This window comes from Dryobates pubescens, chromosome 23, assembly GCF_014839835.1.
Source record: "Dryobates pubescens isolate bDryPub1 chromosome 23, bDryPub1.pri, whole genome shotgun sequence".
In the NCBI taxonomy this organism is placed as follows: Eukaryota; Metazoa; Chordata; class Aves; order Piciformes; family Picidae; genus Dryobates; species Dryobates pubescens.
Genome location: NC_071634.1, coordinates 8,515,018 through 8,537,261, shown reverse-complemented (window position 1 = coordinate 8,537,261; position 22,244 = coordinate 8,515,018). Strand labels below are relative to the sequence as shown.

The 22,244-nt window shown below is 46.1% G+C and overlaps 1 protein-coding gene across 1 annotated transcript in view; it reads left to right on the top strand.

Moving 5' to 3' along the window:
- The window catches only part of NSD2 (nuclear receptor binding SET domain protein 2), a 78,054-nt gene that overhangs the window by 41,219 nt on the left and 14,591 nt on the right, over positions 1-22,244 (top strand). The window contains exons 8-13 of the mRNA XM_054172400.1: positions 920-1,038; positions 4,393-4,474; positions 5,444-5,568; positions 19,555-19,686; positions 20,822-20,945; positions 21,939-22,139. Of these exons, the coding sequence (XP_054028375.1) occupies positions 920-1,038; positions 4,393-4,474; positions 5,444-5,568; positions 19,555-19,686; positions 20,822-20,945; positions 21,939-22,139 (783 nt within the window). The remainder of the gene's footprint in view (positions 1-919; positions 1,039-4,392; positions 4,475-5,443; positions 5,569-19,554; positions 19,687-20,821; positions 20,946-21,938; positions 22,140-22,244) is intronic.

Sequence of the window (22,244 nt, the reverse complement as noted above, 5' to 3'; positions counted from 1 at the left end):
TTTGTTCCCACTGGAATAGAATGCTTGTAGCTGTTAGGGCAATCTTCAGTTAACAGATTTGTGCCCTTGGAGCTTGTAATCTTTGTGCTGCTGAGCTTCAGAGCGTACTGGAGAGCATAATAATGTTGTGATTTCATCCTGATTGAAACAGACCACTTCCTAAACCTTCACCTGGCTTTTTGAGGTAGAGTGAGTGCAAACAACCTGTGGAAGGGGTGTGTAGGTCACTGACCTTCTGCAGTTCAGCAGCTGCTTGGGCCTGACAGTGGACAATTGTCTAAATACCTGAATATAAGTCCATTGGTTTACAGTGACCAATGGGATCTGTTCTTAGGATTTTGGTTCACAAAGGAAGGGGATCTTACCATCTCCAGTAAAACTAGAAGTCAGCTTGATAGAGTCTGAACTGCCATACTGGAAAGAGAAAATGAATCTCCACTGTTGGTGATATCTTGTCTTTTCCAGAGGCCCCTTAATAGGTGTCACAAATATCTTCATCTGTATCATTTGAAGAACTTAAAGGAGGCTTAAGAGGAGACTTAAAAATCCATTTTAGTGCTAAGACACTGTTCCAGAGTGACAGGAGAGTTAAAAGCTCTATAGATCAATCATGTGCAGCCTGCCCAGGCGGAACAGCTGCTGGGCAGTAATATTCAGATCCTAAACTAGTGCTTGGGTAGATTCATCTTTCTCAAGTGACTCATCTGAAGCAGTTGATGTGTTCTAGAGTTAGTCTTCAGCACCAGAACCCAGACCTTAAGCATTGAGAGGTCATCAAACTGTTTTAATGTTTAACCATGTGTTTAAAATAATGACTGAAAGCAAAGTAACTTTTAACTAACTAGATCAGTTCAAAAATAATTTGAAAGCGGGTCTTAGATTATTTTTCATGTAAGTTTCCCCCATCCCCCATCCCAAGGTAACTTACATGGAAATAAAAGAAACCAAAAAAAGAGGACAAAGGAACCTACAGAAGATTTTGAAGTTCAGGAAGCTCCTAGGAAAAGACTCAGGATGGATAAGCAGAATAATCGGAAGGTAATTATGTCGGGGGTTTGTTTGGGTTGATTTGCAGCAGCACCAATCACAGTGCTGCAAAGTTTGTCAGCATTTCCATTTCCAGGAGTTAAAAAAAAAAAGAAGAGTAATGTCTTTGTGTATCAAAGCAAAGGGTTTGAAATATGCTGAGGTACGTGGGAGCTTGTTGCTGGGGGGGAAGTGGGGAGGAGGGGGGAAGGTGTTTAGTTCGGAGGATGGAGCTGTGACGAGTTGCACTTTGTTGCTTAAACTGTGGTGAAAGTGTGTGCTGAGGAAATCTGGGTGCTGAAGGAGTGTGCAGGGGCATCACCTTTCTGTGTTCTTGTGCTTTGCAGTTCTCTTACATCTCTCAACTCCAGGAGGGAAGAATGCAAGAATGCTAAATAAATCCTATCTTTAGTCAGTACTTAGTTTAGATCCCAGGAGGGGGAGAGAGGAAAGCAAAGCAGAACCCCCAACCCTTTTACAGCTGGAAGCCTGTAGGGCATGTGAGGGTGACATGCTGGCCCATTTCTTCAGTTAGGAAACTGCAATGACTATTACAGCATATTTAGTGCACAAGTCACAGGCTTCTTTTCACTTGAGCTGGCTTGTGGGAAGGAATTTTCTTTCCAGAGGTCACTTAAGCTATGGATATGGACACAGCTTAGGTGTTGTAGAGACGTAAGCATGGGGTTGCTCAGTCATGCCTAGAGAGCAGTGAACTTCAGGGGTTTTACTTGTGCAGAAAGCTTAACTGGCAGTGTTCTCAGATCTGCTTTGAGAGGATCACACTGCAGTGTGAGTATTCCAGGACTGGAGTGGTGCAGCAATGAAATGAACCAGGCCAATGTAAGGAAAGTTGGAGGGATGGCTTCTTAAATCCAGTGCAGAGCTCACCTTGGTAGCTGCCAGTTTGTTTGGTAGGCTGCATATTTTAGTAGCTCTGTGCATATTCAGGCAGCTTGGTTAGAGTTCAGTATAAAAAATAGAGTTTCAGCTTGTCAGGCTTAATGAACTAATTAGCAAGGGGCAAAAATAATCCTTAGAGAAGGGTTGTTACCTTTGTCAAAAGACCAAAACTGGGTTTTGCACCTCTTGCTCTAACAGGTTAGTCATTGGGTATTCATCTCAGATTATAGGAGAAGGGTTTAGACCCTTCTAAAACTTGACTAATTGATCTAAATTAACACTAGGTCCCTGGAATAATTAAGTTTCCATAATGTAATTAATTCTTGCTGCAAAGTTCTTGTTCTGTCTGTCCCTGAAGTTGTTACTTTCCTGTCCCACCAGCATTTCTCCACTGCCATTAGCCTACATTACCCCAAGTGGAATGAAAGGTGGCTGCAGAGGAGGTTCTGGTGTCTCTCTTGCTGTGGTGCAGTGGATATTGACAGGGAAATAAATAAATGAGAGGAAGGATTCCCATAAGATCCATACCACTAATAGCATTGATTTACTCAGGTGCATTTGAGGAGTGTTGTCCTCTGTGGGATCTGTTGAGCAGAACTAGTCAGAAGGAGGCTGCTGTGTGTAAATACTGGGGATTTGGGGAACTCTAAATGCATGTAGCAGTGTTTGTGCTTCTATCCCCTGAAGGGACAGGTGGTGTAGAGTGGTTGCTGCCTTCTGCTTCCTTTTATGAATTATCTCTTAGTCTTTTTCCTGCCTTTACCAGCCCAGGGTTCTTGTAGCTGTACGTGCTGCTGCTTAGTGAAACAATTGAGTGTCAGTGGGAGTGTCTGTGTAATGATTCAGACAAGCAAACACTAACCCTACACCTTCTTTCTGCTCTCCCCAGCTTACCTGCAGGCTTTTGTTACCATCAGTTGGGTTAGGGGGAGCTTTAATGCCTTCATTTTTTAATGACATTCTACTTCTTGCATGAGAGTTGTGCCTTATCCTGTTCTTGTTAACAATACTTTGTCCTTAGTTCTTGTTTACAAAGTCAGAATGTTTTCACACAAAGCAACTTGAAGTCACAAGTACCCATCTGGAAGCTTTGGAAAAGTAATACATTCATTAGGTGCTTTCATGATGGGTATTAAGTGCCCATGAAATCAGAGGAGAGGAGTTTTAGATTGGATGTTAGGAACAAGTTCTGCACCATGAGGGTGCTGCAACACTGGAACAGATTGCCCAGGGAAGGTGGATGAGGCCCCATCCCTGGAGATACTCAAGGTCAGGCTCACCAAGGCTCTGAGCAACCTGATCTAGTGGAGGATGTCCCTGCTGGCAGCAAGGTGGGGGGTGAACTAGATGACCTTTGGAGGTCTCTTCCAACCCAACCCGTTCTGTGATTAACAAAGTGGGGGTTCTAGAGCAGGCTTTGAGTCAGTTAGGCTGTAGGTTTCCTATCGTTTTAACACAGCAGGATAACAGAAATCTTAACCACCCATCTGGGGAGCCTGCAGTTGCATTCATGGTGGGGCACCTTAGCCTGCTGAGAAGTCAAAGCACAGTGTATCACCTCTGTAGCACAGCAGCCATTCATCTTTATTTTCACCAAGGCAAGCATTTCTCTGGTCTTTGAGGTATACACTGCACACAGTTTCTGAACCTGAGTGTCAGGTGAAGAATCTGAAACCTGGGTAAAACCTTCTGTTGGGTAGAATTACTGAGCAGGCGAGCGTTTGTCAGGGTTAAGCATTGTGGGCTACAATGACAGTGACTTGAGTGAGTCTGTGACATAGAAAAAGGGACAAGAAAAGGTGGGATGTGTAAGGAACAGCATCTCATGACGGCAAAAACTTCCTTGGTTTTCTGCCTAAGCTTGTCCTGAGAAATTCTGAGTCTGGAGCCAAGTGTATCTTGTGGTTGTGCTCCCTTGAAAACAGGGAGGTTCGCTTTGGAAATGCTGAAACAACCTTAACCATACTAATAAGACCCCAAAAAATGGCACTGCTGTAAGTTGTGGAGTTGAGAGCCAAGGCTCTCCCAGCCTTAAAAATCTGCACAGGGTTTATTCTCAGATTTCTTCTCCTAATCCTGCAGTTTAATAATCGAAGGCTTTGACTCAACCAGGTTTAGCCAAGGACTAGCAGAGGCGATTTGCATGTGTTGTGTCCATTTAGAGCTCCCCCTTTTTTTTTGCTGTGACTTGGGGGCTGGGTAAGTGGGATGGTGCAATAGTGTGGGGTCTTCAGTTCTTCTCATTTGTTGCTGGGTTGATGCTAAAAGAAAAAAAAATAAATCCCTTAAATGGGACCAGTTTAACTACATTTCCATTCAGCTAATTGTAAAGCCCACTTTCTTTTGACTAACCCAGAAGTAAAGACCAGTTTTATCCAACCACTCTTACATTTAGGAGGGTTTGGGGTTTTTTTTTTATTTTATTTATTATTATTTTATTATTATTATTTCTTTTTGTGACAGAGGGAGACAAGCAATGACAAAACAGCAAAAACAAACTCTTCTAAGGTCACAGAAACCTCCTCTTCACAAAAGAACCAGTCAGGTAATGTGGTCAGAATAAGTTTTGATGTCACTTTTTCACTGCAATCACCTTCAAATAAACAGGTTGTCTAGAGACAGCAGGGTAACATTTTGCTGGCAGTCACCAAGGTAACAGCCACTGTGCCACAGGCTGGGAGGGGGGGGAGCATGCCCTCTGTCCCTCACCATCACCATTTGGCAGCCTTTCTGGTCGGCTGAAGTTGTGCCTTGCTGATTTCAAGCAGCAGTTCACAATTTCACCGTGGGATGGCACCAAATCCAAGCTGTTGCCCTGCAGGGATGACAAATCCTGCTGCTCCACTTCCTCCTTGTGCATCATCAGCCCAATAAAACAAGAGCAGTGCTGGGATTTTAGTCCTTTGCAGTGGTGCTTGGTGGGAGGCAGCCTGGAGAGCAAGAGGGGGACTCTAAATAACCTTGGAGCAAAAGGCAGGCTTGTTCATGATGCTCAAGTGTAAGGTAACTTTTACAAGAGCATGTCTCTCTAGGTCTTATAAGAGGAGTCCACTTCAGCCAGTTCTGCTCCATATAGAAGTGATGAGGTGCCAGAGATAAGGCCTGGTACCTGGCTCCCGTGTATCCTGTCTCTTGAAGTGTTAGTGGTACTCAGATTGTGATGAGGAAATCACTGTTACCTCTGCCTTCAGGAGGTGACAAGTTGTTTGGATTTTAATAGAAAATGAGCCAAAAAGCCACCCCAAAACACCCCCAAACCCCCCTGGGTAAACATGCCTTAGCCAAAAGAACCCCCCCGGCAAACCTTGCTTAGCCATTTGTAGTCCGTATTGGACTCGCAGACAAAAATCGAGCCAACCCCAAACTTCCTGTTCTCTCAGCCCTGCCTAGGTGCCCAGCAGACCTTACCCTAAATCATCCCTTCCTTTGCCTGAAGGAATCATTTCAGTGGCTTCAGGGAGATGACTTTTTGCCAGTGCCAAACTTCACTTTGTAAACCCGAATTATTTTACAGCAACGAAAAGTCTGTCCGATGCATGTAAGCCTCTGAAGAAGCGAAATCGGGCTTCAGCAGCAGAATCTTCAACTCTTGCTTTTAGCAAGAGTTCATCTCCTTCAGCTTCCTTAACTGAGAATGAGGTAAAAAACAAAAAGTGGTGTTTGCACACAGCCATTTAATGCCAGAAATGTTCAGGTGTGAGTCTTGTTGCGAAGCAGAGCCCCCCCCCCAGGCGAATTCGCTTTTAACTGTTCGGTGCTCTAGACCAGTGACAACTCTTTGGCCTCTGTGGAACCTGTTGATGTGTGCATTGCAAAGTCATTTCTTGTAATCCCAGAGTCTCCTTTAGGGGACCTCCAGGTATATTCTTGTGGGGTTTTTGTTTTGTTTTTGTTTTTAAATGTATTTACCAACAAGGTTTTAGAATTGTAACCTCCTCTTAGAGGCAAAGTAAAATGCCAGTGTGTTCTATATGTCCTCCTGCAGACTTTTCTGTGAGTGTACTGCATTAGTGACATGATGTAACTCAATATTATTGTCATGTTGCCAGAGCTTTTTCTCTTGAGGTGAGTTTCCTAATCCTCTCTTTAATCTAGAACTGGACAGTTTTCTGAGCAGAGAGCCCCCTTGAAGCTTAAAGTTAGTGCTACTTCTTTGTGATGCAAATAGCTTCGTCCCCAGGAGAGTGGAACAGGCAGTGAAGGATGTATCTTTTGGATACTTACTAATCATAGTCTTAGCTCTGCATATCTTGAATTGTAATTCTGCTTGATTGACATACAATAAATGAAGTGGATGTACCAGAAGTGTATCCATCCAATCCATTAAACTTCCCCCCACCCCCCCCTCCAGTCAGCTACACCTCTCAAACCAGACAGACAAAGAGTTGGCAGCATGAGGGTGAAGGGAGCATGCTGGTTTGCAAGTGGGTTGAGAAAGGTGGTTGATAGGATTTAGTCAAACATCCCTGGACGAACAGCTTCAGGCAGTTTGTTACAAAGCTGTAGAGAAAATCCTTGCCTGCTAAGAGGGGAGCTGAGCTTCCAGCTGTCCTAGAGACTTTCACCTCCTCTCACAAAAACACAATGTGCTTAGACACTGCAAGGGATGGAGTTAAAAGTATCTAGACAGTATTCAGATAATGGTAAAAGGTGGCATGTTAATGGCTCTGTACCCTGCTGTCCCTGGAAAAGTAGCCCAACCAAAACCTCCAGCAGATTCTCCCTTCCAATGAAACAAGCAAAGGAAGTCCCAGAGAAAGTCATGTCCATAGCAGCAGCCAGGTGAAGGGATGTTTGTTCTCATTTTGTTCACTCAGTTGAGAGAGAACATTTGGCCATTGGTAAGTCATCTGTTGGCTCTCCCAGCTTCTGCTCTTCTGGCTTGACTGCTGGGACTGGCTGTGTGTTTGGGACCATCTGTCCAGCCAGCCCAGCTTAAGGAATATACCTTTTGAGCTCTTAGACATTTGTCATCTCAGGAGGAAGATTCTTCTGTTTCTAACATGAAATCTCCAGAAATCTTTCTCAAAGGACTCAAAAGTTTGTAAGATTTAGGGTTGGGACTTAAAGGTTCACACATGGGGGAAAAAAAAAGGATGTGGTTAACTCAGGCTGGGATGGGAAGGTTAAAACTTAGCTCTTCATTTACTCAGCTGCTGTGGAACAGCAAAGGATGTGAGGAAAATTACCACTGGACGCTGCTCCCAGAGCACAGATATGCAAACTAGAAAGTGAATGGATTGTTTTCAAAGGTTTAAAAGGTTCTAAAATTGCAAAACAATCCCCCTCAACATGACATAAACTATACCCAGGTAAATAACACAGATCTGGATGCAGGTAGGAGTGGGTTAGTGGGCTGGGTCCTTAAATAGTTTACAGCTACATTGGCCAGCTAAGGACTGGACCCAGTTTGTTTCCTATGATACCAGATACATTTTGTCTTTAAAACAAAAATATCAGGCACCTGTTTCTGAGCTTCCCTGTGGAGCTATTCTACCAACCAAGGAGCTGGACAAATCATTTGTGATTGTGAGTGGCTTTCAAAAGCCTTTTCCCTTTTCTGTTACTATTTAGCACTTGTCTAAATGGCTAAACATGTGGGAATGTTGATCCAGAGAGAAACCTTCTCCAGAGTGTTAAGGGAAGGGGTTTGTAAGGCAGAGCACAATGATGCAGTGCTGAAAGCCTTGACCAGCTAAGGGGTTAGGATCTGATTCCTCTCAACAATGAGTGCACTTCTTGATTAACTTTTGGATTGCTGTGTTCACTGTAGGACTTCTAAACGTTGGCTTAGATGCTCTTAAAGCAAACAGTCTGTGGATTCTACAAGCACACACACCTCCACAAGCAATGCTGAGTGGATTCTGGCCTTTGGGTTTCTACCTTTCTTTTCCCACCCAACACTTTTAGTGTGGCTCCAGAATGAAGCCTGCCTATGCCTGTTGTTTGTGAAGGACTCTTGCTAGCTGCAGAACTCTTCCTTAAATGTCAGCCCATTGCAAATAAGGCCCAGGAAAAGGTGTGTTCAGTAGGAAGGCTGTGCTCTGTTTTTTTCTTGCTTGAAAGGTGCACCTTCTTTGACCTTTTATAAAAGGTATTTTGAATGCTTTTTGTTGTTATTTGGGATATTTTTTTTCCTTAATGGGGTTTACTTGAAATGTCATAAAATCAGTCAAAGCCAACCTTTCCCTTGGTAAAATATTTGGGTATGGAATTCTTGACAGTAAGACAGGCTGCCCAGGGAGGTTGTGGCTGCCCCCTCCCTGGAGGTGTTCAGGGCCAGGCTGGTTGAGGCCTTGAGCAAGCTGGTCCAGGAAGGTGACTCTGCCTGTGGCAGGAGGGTTGGAACTAGATGATCTTGAAGGCCCATTCCAACCCAAACCATTCTGGGATTCTATGAATTTACAGGTGTGGGGGTGTGGATGCCTTAAGACCAAACCAACCAACATTTGTAGACCTGCCCATTGGAAATTTAAAGGGCTGCTTTCCCTCCCTTCAGCAGACTGGGCTGTGAAGTTGTTTCAAGATAGATGAGCAGCAGCAGTGAGGGCATTAGAGGGGAATACATAAATTCCATATCTGCATTTAATCTTGAAACAAAGTAACTTGACTTCCAGGCACTTGCCATCAGTAATCATTTCCTCCAGTACTCAAGTGAGAGGATTTGGGGTTGAAATTTGTTTCTTAATGAGGAGCTGGTAGGACCAGGTGTGAGGAAGATACTCAACATTTCCAAGGCTGCAAAAGCTTGGAGCAGTTTCTTCCTGCCTGTGTGAAGATTTGGTGTAACCATTCAAAAGCCTCTATGTGTGAGAAGAGATCCAGGGGGTACCTTCTCATGTCTTTTTTAACCTTGGCCCTCCTTCACCTGCCAGTAGTGTCAGAGGTGCCAGCAGAGCAGAAGCAGTATGTTTTACCCAAGAAACAAAGGCTTTACATTTGCATCAGTGCTGGATTATTGGCACACTCCTGTGTGCTCGCACGAAATCAGATCTGCTTTAGATTTCCAGGTTTTGTGGTTATTGGCTGGCTTCATGCAACTGGATGGATTTGCTGACAGCAGTTAAGTGTCTCCTTAAGATCCTACTTCTGAACTCTGTCAAAGAAATTGGAGTTCTTTTCCTAAGAGAGGACAAAATGAAGATGATGTAAGACTGTAAAGTCTTAGCTAGCCTCATTCATCAGACCCTCCCGAAGTGTGAGCTGACCAGCAGATGGCACTTGAAAGAAGCCTGTGAGAGCTTTTGGAGGTGTTGCTTGTAACCGAAGTTCCTTATGTCTTCTCTAGAGGGAGGAGTTCTTCTTTCTTTGATCCAGAGGCAAACCAAGCTCAGCTGCTGGTTACAGCTACAACTTCTTGCAGTCCCAAGGCCTAATAATACAAGTTAGAATGATGCAAGCCTTAAGTTTTGCTCTTTTTTCTGCATATTGAACAGCTGGGGTTTGTTGTTCTTTTTTTCTCATGGCCAATTTGAGGCAGATGTTTCAGTGGGTGTTAGGATGTAGATGCAATGGAGAAAACACTTTCAGTTCTTAAAAGGTAAGGTATTTGATTGAGGAGGCAGTCATGAGACGTGCACAACTTGCAGCTAAAAAAGTCCCTCAGCTCCATTTATTGACCCTGGAGCCTAGTTGTCCTGCAGTACACAACTAAAATGCTCTAGGCATGCACACTGAAGGTAAAAATAACTGTCTCTGAGATCCTCAGAACAGGAAGGGAGAGCGGAATTCATGGTGGGTTAAACTACTGCCTTAAAAAGAAAAACAGTTGAACAGGCTGCCCAGAGAGGTTGTGGGGTCTCTTTCCCTGGAGACTTCCAGAACCTGCTTGGATGTGTTCCTGTGTGACCTGCCCTGGCTGACCCTGCTCTGGCAGAAGGGTTGGACTGGATGATCTCTGGAGGTCCTTTCCAACCCCTAATGTTCTGTGGTTCTGTGAAGCCAACCTTGCAGGTTGTTAAACAGTCAGCATCCTCCTGGTGTTTCAGTTTAGCTCCCTTCAAAGATCATTTTCTCCTCAAAACCCTCCTTAAGGATAATTTCATAACTCAGTGCCCCTTCAAGTCCTCTGGCTGAGCAGACAGTTGTTGTTCCCTGTGTTGTGTTTCTGTATGCCTGTAAGATTTGGGTTGTCTATCCCCAGTGAGCAGGCAGGGGGGGGACGTTTCCGTGCAACGCTGCGAGTAGTTGGATTGGTTTCTTGCTAAAGCCTGAAATGACCTGCATTGCCCACCAGACCATACAGTTCTGTTCTGAAGCTTTCTACTTCCAAATGGAAAAACAAAAGTTCTAGGCTTGACTCTTGTTCTTTGGCAGCACGTTCTGTGTGGAAAATGAAGGTTCTGATGTAACTTTTTCCCTCCTCCTGTGTATCCCTAAGGCTTCAGAGCGCAGAGAATCTGTTGAACTGAATGTTTACATGCTGTAGCTTTTTATCCCACAGCCCCTCTCCCAAAGCCTCCTGAGTATCTGTAGGCAATTTTGATCATGTTTTCAAATGTTCTCAAGAGTTTTTAACTAACTTGCCCAGCAAATTCAGGAATGCCAAATACCCTCACCTGAAACTCCTGCTAATAACAACAATAAAAATTAAACTTGTCCCAGGCCGTCTTTTTTTTTGCTCTTATAGTACTGTGTACACTTGTGGCACTGCATTCTTAAAGGAATTTCTCTAGTCTAGCAGTATGGGCCAAAATATTCTTCATTCAGTTGAGGCATTCTTATACTGAAATAAAGGAAATGTTAACTGTAACTCAATTGGCTCTGTCAGTTCTTCTGTCTCTGTGTGGGTGCACGACAGATTGTCCTTGGAATACAGTCTGACCTGTTGTTTGCATGTCTCTTACTGACATACATAAAAGTTGTGCTTAGGGTGGAAAAAGAAAAACCAACCAACCAAAAAAACCCCACCCCAACCCTCTGGCTGCTGAGATTTGGTCAATAAGGAGCAAAAAAACCTAAAGGGCAATTGGGGTTTGCCTGTAGAAAGACTAAAGAGTTTGCTTATCAGAACATGCAGGCTCGGCGCTTTCTAGTGAAAGCTCCTGGCCAAACCAAACCAAACGAAACCACTTCCTCCTGGATGGCTGTGGTGTAGCAATCACCCACTCTGAAATCAGGTCAGGAAGTCTGAGGTTGTAGCAGTGTCCTTAGTTTGTAGCAGAGTGAAGCTTGCTAGGCAGCAGCATTCAGAAGTCATGGAAACATGCTTCTCGGACGCTTCTAAGAAGATGCTGTGTAGCTGTTAAAAAGAGCAGATGACCTGAGAGAGGGTGCCCCTGAAGCCAGTGAGTGCCTTAAGACAACTCTGAAGGAGTGGTAGATCACTCATTGTGGGCCCTTCCTTTCCTGGATCCTGCTGATCCTGCCGATCCTGCCGTGGAGGTGACTTACCTGCCAAACAAACAAACCAACCAAAGGCTTTTGTTCCCTTTGCTGCCACGCTTTGTTTTCATTTCAGACAGCCCTGGCTTCCCTGTAAAGATGCATCATGGCCTTTGTCTCCATTGGTGTCCTGCAGCTGGGATTATAAAAGAAGGGATGCTCAAGTGAAACAAGGGGAAGTGGGAGGGTTAATGTCTTTTTCTTTTTTTGGCTCTGGAAAAAAATTTGCCCTTCAGTTGCTTTTCCAAGTGCTGAAAGCACAACATGACAGAACACCATTGTCTTGAGCGTGACTAAGACCAAAGCTTGGCTTCCTAATGCTTAAGAAATGCTTTTAAGTGAGTAATAGAAGAAGTGGTTTTGTTCAGGCTGAATGAGCTAATAAGCAAGCAGGGTTTCTGAGGAAGAATTCTTTCCTGCATGAAAGTTGCACCTTGCTAGCTAGAAGGGGCTGAAAGGGTGTGTGACTGGTGGAGGAGTTTGCAGCGTGGGCACCATAAATGTTAGCAGCTTTGTCACTCAGAATTTCCAAACTCATTTTGAACCTTGAAACACCAGGCAGAAAAAGCTGGTCTGAGCTGGATCTAGGAGAGGAGTCCTAGTGAAGCTGAGGAGGAGCACAGAAGTGTGGCTGTTGTGCACTGTGCAGTTGCTAACACACAGTGAGTAGCATTTGAAACTTGCTTCTGCTCCGAGGCACCAGGTCTTGCCTTGCCAAATGCTGATGCTGTAGCCCTTCAGGACATCCTTGAGCCGGGAGATACTTACAGGGAAGGGAAAACAGGCACCACCCCCTCCCCACCCCCAGATCTGAGCCAGCAAAGATGCTTTCATGGATCATCTTTTAAAAATGAAGACTTAATCCTAAGTCTTAAACAAAAAGTACATTTAATAACCAGGTCAGCAGCTGATTGAGGGCCAGTCTGGACAAGGAGAGCAGTTGCATTTTTATCTTCTTACTGTGGTAACTCCTTCAATACTCAGATTGGATGAGAGCAGCCCTTTATTTTCAGACCTAGAATTGCTGAGCCTCTTTTTCCTTGGTTTTGCAGTTTAATGTTTGTGATGGCACTAGTGTTAACTGTTTGATTTTGGAGCTGTCAAAGTAGGTAGAAGATTTTTAAAGGGGGAGGGAAATGAATGTTTTCCTCAGGTGAGTGGATGGAGCAAACATCCATTGGCAGGGGGGTTGGACTGGATGAGCTTTCAAGGTACCTAACATTCTGTGATCCCCAGAAGTGTGTGTTTCCCCTCAGTTTAGGAAAGATGTTGACTTGCTGGAAGGTGTCCAGAGAAGGGCAACAAAGCTGGGGAGGGGTTTGGAACACAAGCCCCATGAGGAGAGGCTGAGGGAGCTGGGGTTGCTTAGCCTGGAGAAGAGGAGGCTCAGGGGAGACTGTCTACAGCTACCTGAAGGGAGGCTGTAGCCAGCTGGGGGTTGGTCTTTTCTCCCAGGCAACCAGCACCAGAACAAGAGGACACAGTCTCAAGCTGCACCAGGGGAGATTTATGCTGGATGTTAGGAAGAAGTTCTTCAGAGAAAGAGAGACTGGCCATTGGAATGTGCTGCCCAGGGAGGTGGTGGAGTCACCATCACTGGAGGTGTTTAGGAGGAGAGTGGATGGGGTGCTTGGTGCTATGGTTTAGTTGATGAGATGGTGTTGAGTGAAAGGTTGGACTCGATGATCCCAAAGGTCTTTTCCAACCTGGTCTATCCTATCCTATCCTATCCTATCCTATCCTATCCTATCCTATCCTATCCTATCCTATCCTATCCTATCCTATCCTATCCTATCCTATCCTATCCTATCCCATCCCACCCTCCCCTGTTTCTCTTAAACCCAGCATCATTCAAATTTTTGAATTCCAGGCTATCCTTTCCTCTGTGTGTGGCAAGCAGTACAGCTGGATGCCAACTCAATGGCAGTGCCTTTTTTTTTGTCTTTAAGTGAAATTTCAGCCATCCAGCTGTGGAGCCATTTGCAAGGTTCAGCCCTGTGCCTCTAGAAATAGGTAGGCTGAGTGTGCAGAGCGGCTTGCAGCCAGCAGCAGGCCGGAGGGAACGAGGCATTGGCTCACATTCCTGCTGAGGTGTGTGGCTGGGACTGGCATCAGGTACCTGCCAAAAAAAGTGCTTACCAAGATGTTGTAGAGCTGAACATGACTGAATGCTGCTGAATGTTTCCCTGTCTCAGTGCTTATTCAGGGGGACCTTAGAGCTGCTTTCCGGTACCTGAAGGGATCCTACAGGCAGGCTGCAGAGGGACTTTTCGTAAGGGGGAATGGTTTGGAGCTGAGGGAGAGCAGGGTTAGACTGGATTTTAGGAAGAAATTCTTTAGTATGAGTCTGGTGAGACTCTCAACTAGGCTGCCCAGGGAGGTTGTGGATGCCTCCTCCCTGGGCCTGTTCAAGGCCAGGTCGGATGAGGCCTTGAGCATCTGAGTCTGGTTGAGAGGTGTCCCTGCCCAAGGTGGGGAGGTTGGAGTAGATGATCTCTGAGGTCCCTTCCAACCTCAGCTATTCTGTGAACTACCCAAACTGAACTCAATGTTGCAGCAAAGCCTTGCAGTGAGGAAGCCCTTGAGAAGTGATTTTGTGCGCAGTGCTTCTGCCAAATCATCTTCCTACCCCTGCCACCCCTTGATCTTTTTGGAGAGCTTCAGTGAGAAGGCAAAATTCAGAATGCAGGCATAAAACCTCACAAAATAGAAAGCATGGAGCTGACTCAGTTTGATTTCTTTTAATAACCTAGTGTCTCAATTCTTGCTTTAAATGTATGGAGTTGCAGGTTTCGTCCTCTTTGCTTACTCTGCCCAGCAGCCTCCACCAACATTCTGTACCCAGGATCACCATGAGCAGGACCCTCTGCTGCTCGGCAAACAGTCCTTGTGCCTCCACACACCTCCTGGATCCCTTTTTGCACAAAACAAGGGAGAAGTAGCTTGGGAAACAGTCCAAAAAAACAGTAAATCTTGTTGTTATATTGAGCAATTCAACCTTCACCCAGTGTTCAGTGGTGGCTGCTGGTGTCATCTGGCTTCATAGGGATGCAAAACCTCTTCACTCAGTGAAGGGCTGCTGCTGAGGATTGCTTTTGGAAGCATTCTTCTGTAGTCTTTCTTACAACAGAGCAGTGCTCATCTGGAAGAATCCATGAAGCCCTTCTTTGGGTTATTGTGACCAGGGAATTGTAGCTTCTGGTTCAGAAGAAAAGTCAAAATGCTTTGGGGATACCAAGTGTGGATCTGCTGGTTCCTGCCACCACTGCAGACCTGAGGTACCACTGACAAAAGTTGTGGTGCTACAAGGTGGATGATCAAAACACCTTGAGATGTGTACATGTGGCACTTGGTGACATGGTCTGGTGGTCGTGGAGGTGTTGGGTAGAAGGTTGGACTTGATGATCTTAGAGGTCTTTTCCAACCTTGCTGATTCTATGTTAGGTTTAGGTTGGGCTTGATGATCTCAGAGGTCTTTTCCAACCTTTATGATTCTGTGAGTAGGCTCGATTCTTAATGAGCCATTGCCCCAATTTGTATGTCCTTACAGATAAAATAATGCTAAATCCAAGGAATTCACAGTGATGCCAGTTTGGTTCAGTAACAGATATTTTTCCAGTGAGGAAGCTGGAGAGGATTTGGGAGGATGTGTCCTTGCCTGTTCCCTTCCAGTCCTACATATCTGAGTAGTGAGTAAGCATTGAGACAGGTGAGAAAGGAAGGATTGTCCTGGGAATCTGACTGAGAGTCTGCTCCTTCTGCAAGCTGCTGTAATCTCAGCCTCACTAAGCCCTGAAGTGAGTGCTGGCCCAGCCCAAGTAAAGAGCAAAGCTCCTCATGCTGTGGTTTTCAGGCCGTTCTCCCCCCTCTCACTTGTGTGCGGTTTGCAGTGGAAAGAGCTGGAAGGGGGTTGGTTGCTGGAACAGCAGCTGGGTGCTGAGTAGTGCAGTGTGAAAGCTTCTCCAGGCAGGTCCTCCCAAACTAATGGTGTCATTCAGTGACTGAAGGAAAGGGGAAGGAAGGCCTGGCTGAGGTGTGAGGTTGGGTGGTGCTTGTGGCGAGTTCAGCAGGAAAAGGGTGGCTTCTGCGCTGCAGCAGTGCTAATTGCTGCTGAGGAGTGAAGAGAATGGTAGAGCTCTGGCACCATTTCACTGCACAAGCTGGTCACTTGCTGCAGGTGTGAAGTGAGCAGCCTTGGCCATTTTTGCCCTTCAGTTTGCACTCTTAGAAATGGTGTTGTGCCTTGATGAGAAATAAGAAATTGCTCAAAATATGAAGCAGCAAAGCAGCAATTGCTACAAATTGCTCATTAGCTGGGTTTGCCACACTCCTCTAAGTGCTGATTGCTTTGAACCTTGGCCTGAATATCAAAAGAGTTAATTACATGCAGTTTACTTTGCCAAGGAGATTATGTTACAAAAGTCAGGACAAGACAAGCTCTGGCATGATCACAAGGGAAAGATTTACGTTTGTGACTCAATTAAAGCAAAAAGTTCCCCCCCCACCAAGAACCTGTGCTGGGTTTTGTGGGATGCTGTGGTTTGGATCGTCAAGCTTCCAGTATGGAAAGTTGTGTTTACAGACCACAGGAGTGTTGTGTTGGATTTTAGAGGTGGTCATGGTTCATGTCAGCAGGAGCTGATCTCCAGCAGCTGTCCTGGAAGTCGTCTCCAGTTAGTGATTTGTTTCCAGCTGAAGGTGGTGGTGGTGGTGTGACCCACAGCTCAGCCTGGCAGTGCCACTGCAGCTTGCTTGGGGCACAGAGACACTTTCCCCAACCATCTCATGCTCTACCTGTCATGAAGTTCTAAGTCCTCTCTGAGAAATATCAGAGGAAGGTTGCCTCAGCCTCTTCTGCACAGAGCTGAAGGGACAGATGCTCATTTCACTTCCCTGGCTAACCTGTCCCAGGATAACTTCAGGAGTTGAATTGAATTCTGGCTCTCTTCTCAGAGAGTGCTTTCCCAAAAGATGGTTAAGGAGAGCAGGGCTTGTCTGGAAAGAGGTGGCTGGTAGAAGGTTTTTCACCTTCTATGTGGTGTAAAGAAAACAAAGTTAAGGTCACACTCTGAATTATCCTGGGTAAATTCAGTGTTTGGGATGCTTCCCTCTCTTTGCACAGGGAATCTGCTAAGCCCCCTAAAATTAGCCAATGTGAAAGCTCCTAGCTGATGGTAGGAGTGGGTGTGAGCTGTGCATGGGTTACACCTAAGGTGGGTGCTGGATGTGCTGGCATCAGGGGGAAAGGTCTACCACTGAGCTGCTTCTGAATGCACTGCTTCTGAGGAGCTGCAGCAAGCACAAGCAGCTCCCCAGGCTTGGCTGTGCAGAGCAAAGCTGGTGGCTAGCAGAACATTGGAGTTGTGAGGGGTGAGAGGCTCCTGATAGAACACTGGAGTTGTGAGGGGTGAGAGGCTCCTGATAGAACACTGGAGTTGTGAGGGGTGAGAGGCTCCTGAGAGAACACTGGAGTTGTGAGGGGTGAGAGGCTCCTGAGAGAACACTGGAGTTGTGAGGGGTGAGAGGCTCCTGAGAGAACACTGGAGTTGTGAGGGGTGAGAGGCTCCTGATAGAACACTGGAGTTGTGAGGGGTGAGAGGCTCCTGAGAGAACACTGGAGTTGTGAGGGGTGAGAGGCTCCTGATAGAACACTGGAGTTGTGAGGGGTGAGAGGCTCCTGAGAGAACGCTGGAGTTGTGAGGGGTGAGAGGCTCCTGATAGAACACTGGAGTTGTGAGGGGTGAGAGGCTCCTGATAGAACGCTGGAGTTGTGAGGGGTGAGAGGCTCCTGATAGAACACTGGAGTTGTGAGGGGTGAGAGGCTCCTGATAGAACGCTGGAGTTGTGAGGGGTGAGAGGCTCCTGATAGAACGCTGGAGTTGTGAGGGGTGAGAGGCTCCTGACAGCTGCAAAGGAGAGATCTTGGAAGATCCCCTCAGTGCTAGCCACTCAGTTGATGAACTAAAGGTTCTCTGTTGGTGCTCTGTCTGTTGGTGTGTGCTGGAAAGGCAGCACTGATCTGTAACTGGGAGCCAGTTGCCAAGTTTCATCTTGAAGGGACTGCTGGAGCATTTGGGGTTTGTTGGTTGTGTTTGTGGTGTAGGGTTTGACTCTTGCCAGCACTGCTGCTTTTTGGCTCAGTCACCACGTGAGGTAATCAAAAGGGCTTCTGCATTCATTCTGAGGCAGCAAAGCTCAGTCCTGTAGGAAAGTGTCAACTTCTGATTCACAAATGGCTGGGATTTTGTGACCTGTATCTAAGAGCTCTCCCCTGCCTGTAGGGTTACCTTTCCATGCAGGGGTCTGCATCCTTCACAGGAACATTTTAGACTATATCAAGCAAAGCAAACCTAGGAAACCACTGCTTTGGGAGCAACCTTCTTCTCTTGTGACTGAATTTGTCACTGGGTAGATTCAGAAGCAGCAAGCTGGGGGGAGGAGGAATGCTTCCCTCAAGGGCTAGACCGTAAAGCTTTTGCTGCTGGAAGGAGACCATCTTAACTCCTAAGGTGTGCTGCAGAGCTGGCTTTTCTCAGGGCTTTAGGTACTTTGGGGGAAAAGATGGGGGATGTGAAACTACTAAAAAGATGGGAAATTACTAAAGGGCTGCTTGTTTTGTTCCAGCAGAAAGTAATGTCTTTCTTTTGAAGCAGAGAAGAACTGCAGATCTATGGCCTTCCAGCCTGCCTATATGTTGTTTTCTCTTCTCTAAACATGGCTAATTGAAGCTAGTTGAAACAGGAACATAATGAGGCACTGAAAATGTTAGAGCAGCGCACTGCTTACACTAATTAATGTTCTGTGGGAACAGTTACAGCAGAAGTAAGGATGTGTGTAAGCTCGCTTAAACCACAAGGGAAAAGGGGGTTGTGTTTTTGCTGAACTCTCAGGCTACCTTTCTTGGTCTGCCTCCTCCCCAGCAAGAACTGCCTGTTCCTGGCCGTGCATTCAGCTTGTGTTTGCAGTCTGCTGGTTGACAGCTCCTTCCAGGGGGCTGAGGTTTCCTGGTGCCTGAGCACAGCAGTGATTTTACACCTGATTTCTTTTAACTGCTTCCAAAGCAGCCGAGCGGAATCTCCAGATAACTGCGGTTGCAGAAATACTCAGAGGCACAATGCAGGTCTGAAGGGCTTTGACAGTATGCATTTGCAGGGAGGAAATGCATTTGCCTGTTGCAAGTACACTGGTGGGGGGAAAAGCCCCCCCCCCAACCAACCAGCAACTGTCAGTCTGCTCCCATTTACAAAGTGTGTTCAGCCAGGGCCAAGGAAAGCCAGTCTGAAGGGGAGAGGAACATGAGCAGTGCTGAGAAGAAATCACTCCAAACCAGTGCTGCTAAAGGGAGTTTATAAAGGCTAATGCTAGACCTGGTTTAGCTTTATATTTTTCTCTCTGATTTCAAAACAAATCACTTCTAATACATTTCCATGCTGCAGGGAGGTCAGCTGAGGGGAAGGTTGCACCCAGGAGTTGGTAGGCTGGGCCGTTTCTGACAAAATATGTTATGCCACAGAGAAATCAGAGATCCTGGGTCTGAAAACAGCAGGCAAATGCTTCACAGAAAGTGGGGTGTCTGTTTCCTGACAAATGGCTGTTGGCAGGATGAGCCCTGCTGTGATTTACAGTGGCTTTCAGTGACTTGGGGAGATCCTCACTGAAGAGAAGCAGTGAGGAAGAGCAGCACGTTGGTTTGCTTTGGATATTGTATTGAGGAGACCTGAAATGGGCTGTTGCCTCTAAGCCTCATGTCCCATTTTCCAACAGCCTTTTAAAGTAGGCTTAGAGAAGACCCACCAGAATTCTCTTGGGGCTGGCAACCAGAGTTTGAAGCTATCCCTGTGTTGCTGTCTAGCTAACTGAGTTACAGAACTGGTGGTAAATACAATGCCACCTTGCAAAGCTTTGGTGGCTTCTTTTGGCTGCTGGTGAGTTGGGGATGGTTCCCTGGCCAAGCTGGTGAGGGGGATGGTTCCCTGGCCAAGCTGGTGAGGGGAATGGGTGATGGTTATGCAGTCCTGTGGGTGGGACTTCCACAAGGGCATACTCTGCTTTTATTCAGGTGGGGGTTGGTTGGTTTGTTTGTTTGTTTGTTTGTTTTGAGGTGGGGGAAACAAAACCAAAAGAGTGCAGCCTCAGTCTGCTGGTCTGAATTGTGGCCTGTTTTCCCTCCTTCAGTTGATAAACCTCTGCAAAAGTGAGCACCCATGAGTGCTTTCTCTAACACCTGTCTTTAATCTTCAGATCTCTGATGGCCAAGGAGATGAGCGCTCAGAGTCTCCCTATGAAAGCGCTGATGAGGCTCAGACTGAAGTCTCCATATCATCCAAAAAGTCTGAGCGAGGAGCAGGAACAAAAAAGGAGTATGTGTGTCAGGTGAGAGCATTAGCTGGGCAGAGCTGTGATTCCTGAGCTTCCCTAGAAAAGCTCTTTTTTTGAATGTGATCATAGAATCCTGGAATGGTTTGGGTTGGAAGGGACCTTCGAGAGCAGCTAGTTCCACCTCCCCCTGGCGCTGGCAGGGTTGCCTCCCACTAGACATGACAATAGCAGGCCAGAAATAGGTTTAAGGATGCCTGAGATGGCTGTCAGTGATGAGGGTGCCCTGTCAGTGAAAGAAATTCCTCATTCCTTATGAATTCTCTTTTGTCTTGACCTCCAGTAAGTGACTTGCTGCTTCAGCTTCCAGATCTCTAAGATAAACAGAGTTTGTGCCTGAGTGTTGCCAGGTAACTAGGGAAATGGTAGAGAAGAGCAGCCCAGTCCTCTGGTAATAAAGAGGAGCAGGTAAAGCCCAGTGGGCTTTGTGCTTCTGCATGCAGCAGAGGTTGCAGTGGTGCCATGGTAGCAGCCTGTGGCATGGGACCTGCAAGCAAAATGCTGTCTCCCAAAGCATTCCAGAAGAAGCCTTTGATTGTGAAATGCTGAGCCAATGCAAGTGGACAGCTCAGATTTGTTTCCACAAGACTGGGCAAGCAGTTTCATTTCCATTCCTTGGGCATGGTGCTGATGAGGTTATTACCTATCTTTAAATGCTGGCCAGTCCCTTCAGTTCTGGCAGCATTGCTGTCTTCAGTCCTGCACGTGGCACTGCTAACCAGGCACAGAAACCTCCTGCTGCCACCTAGGTTAATGACCTTTTGCCAAGGAGGGGGAGAGCAGGGATGCTCTTTAACCTGGCTCAGATGCCTCAGTGTGCACAGGGCAACGTTCCTGAAGCCTTTTTGTTCTTTTCTTGCCAGGTTATATCTCCTCCTGAGCTGTGGCTCTGTGAGGAGCTTCTAGCAGTTTAATGGCTATAACCCATGCCAGCTGTGAAGATTAACTTGGAAAGAGATCTTTCACTCCTTACTTTCTTCCACTTGTTCAATTTGATTTCAGCAAGGGGGAAAGAGATTTTTTTTTGAGGAGCAGTACACTGAAAAGGAATAAACAGGGCTGGGTGGTGTTTTTGTTTGTTTTCCACCTGTGAGGTTTTTGTTTAACATTGCATGCCTTTGTGTTGTAAAAGCTGTGTGAAAAAACAGGTGATCTCCTGCTGTGTGAAGGACTCTGCTATCGAGCTTTTCATCTGAGCTGCCTTGGGCTCTCTGGAAGACCAGCAGGAAAATTCATTTGTAGTGAATGTACATCAGGCAAGTGTCTCCTTTCTTATTTCATAAACCACACAAAACCCAAGTTGTAGTTTCCCCACACCTTGGTGTAGGAAATCCTCCTGGACAGAGTGTGTCTCTTTGGAAGAGCCCTCTTTATCCCTTGGTGCCTGCCAGGCTGGGAGGTCACACAGTACCACGGGCTCAGAAAGCTCACTCTGTTTTCATGAGATCTCTTCTACCTGGGCTGCTTCAGTCTGACTTCCATTGCTTTAATACCTGAGGAACATTTGCTCTCTGATTACAATTGAAACTGTCTCCCAAAGACTTAAGAGAGCCTAAGGAATAAAAGCAAATTTTAAGGCCTTTTCAAATCCTTTGTGTGTCTATAGCAATCTTTTGCTTTTCCTATTAAGAGACTGCCTTATTGCTCTTAATTTCAGTGGCTTCTAATCCTATAATCACTGCATGGAAATTCTTAATCTTAAAGCTGCAGATGAAAGATTGGTGCTCTTGCTCGTAAGCTCAGGTCACTACACGTGGTTAAACCTTGTTGGAACAAGGCTGCTTCAAAACAAAGCTTTTCCAAGCAGCCCAGAGAGAAGATTAGAGGTTGGTTGTCCTTGGTTTGTGAACCTGCTTCAAATTGCACAGGATCCCAAAGAACCCAGGGACCTATTTCCTTGCTTTAAAGACGAAATGAAACTCACTGTTGCCCTGAGGCTCATAAATAAGAATGTAAAAGGAGGTTGGTGAGACTTTGGGAGGTGGTGTGTGCACTTCAGCTGCAGTGGGTTTGCACTGCAGTTTGATTGTATCTGTATCTGAGCAGGTTAATATTTAACAGCAGAGATTTCAACAGGTGGCTGCCTCAAATACTAGGATGTGAATTTGAGTTCGTTTCAAAGCACCAAACCCACCCCAGGAAAGCAACTCCCCCCCACACATAACAAACCAACAGAAGTGTTTACACTTCACCTGCTTGGATTGAAAACTGAGTCACCTTCTTCTTGTTGTGTTACCTTTTGCCCCCAGGTGTCCATACCTGTTTTGTGTGCAAAGAGAGGAAGGCAGATGTGAAGCGCTGCGTTGTGTCCCACTGTGGGAAGTTCTACCACGAAGCCTGCGTGAAAAAGTTCCACCTGACTGTCTTTGAGAACAGGGGGTTTCGATGTCCTCTCCACAGCTGCCTGAGCTGTCATGTCAGTAACCCCTCACATCCACGAATTTCAAAAGGTAGTTTCATTGTGTGTTTCTGGGGCTGATGAATTCAGCCTCTCGGTGGCAGGGGAGGGTAAGGAAGCTGCCCACGTAGTAGCTAGCTGCTGGCTGCAGTTTTTC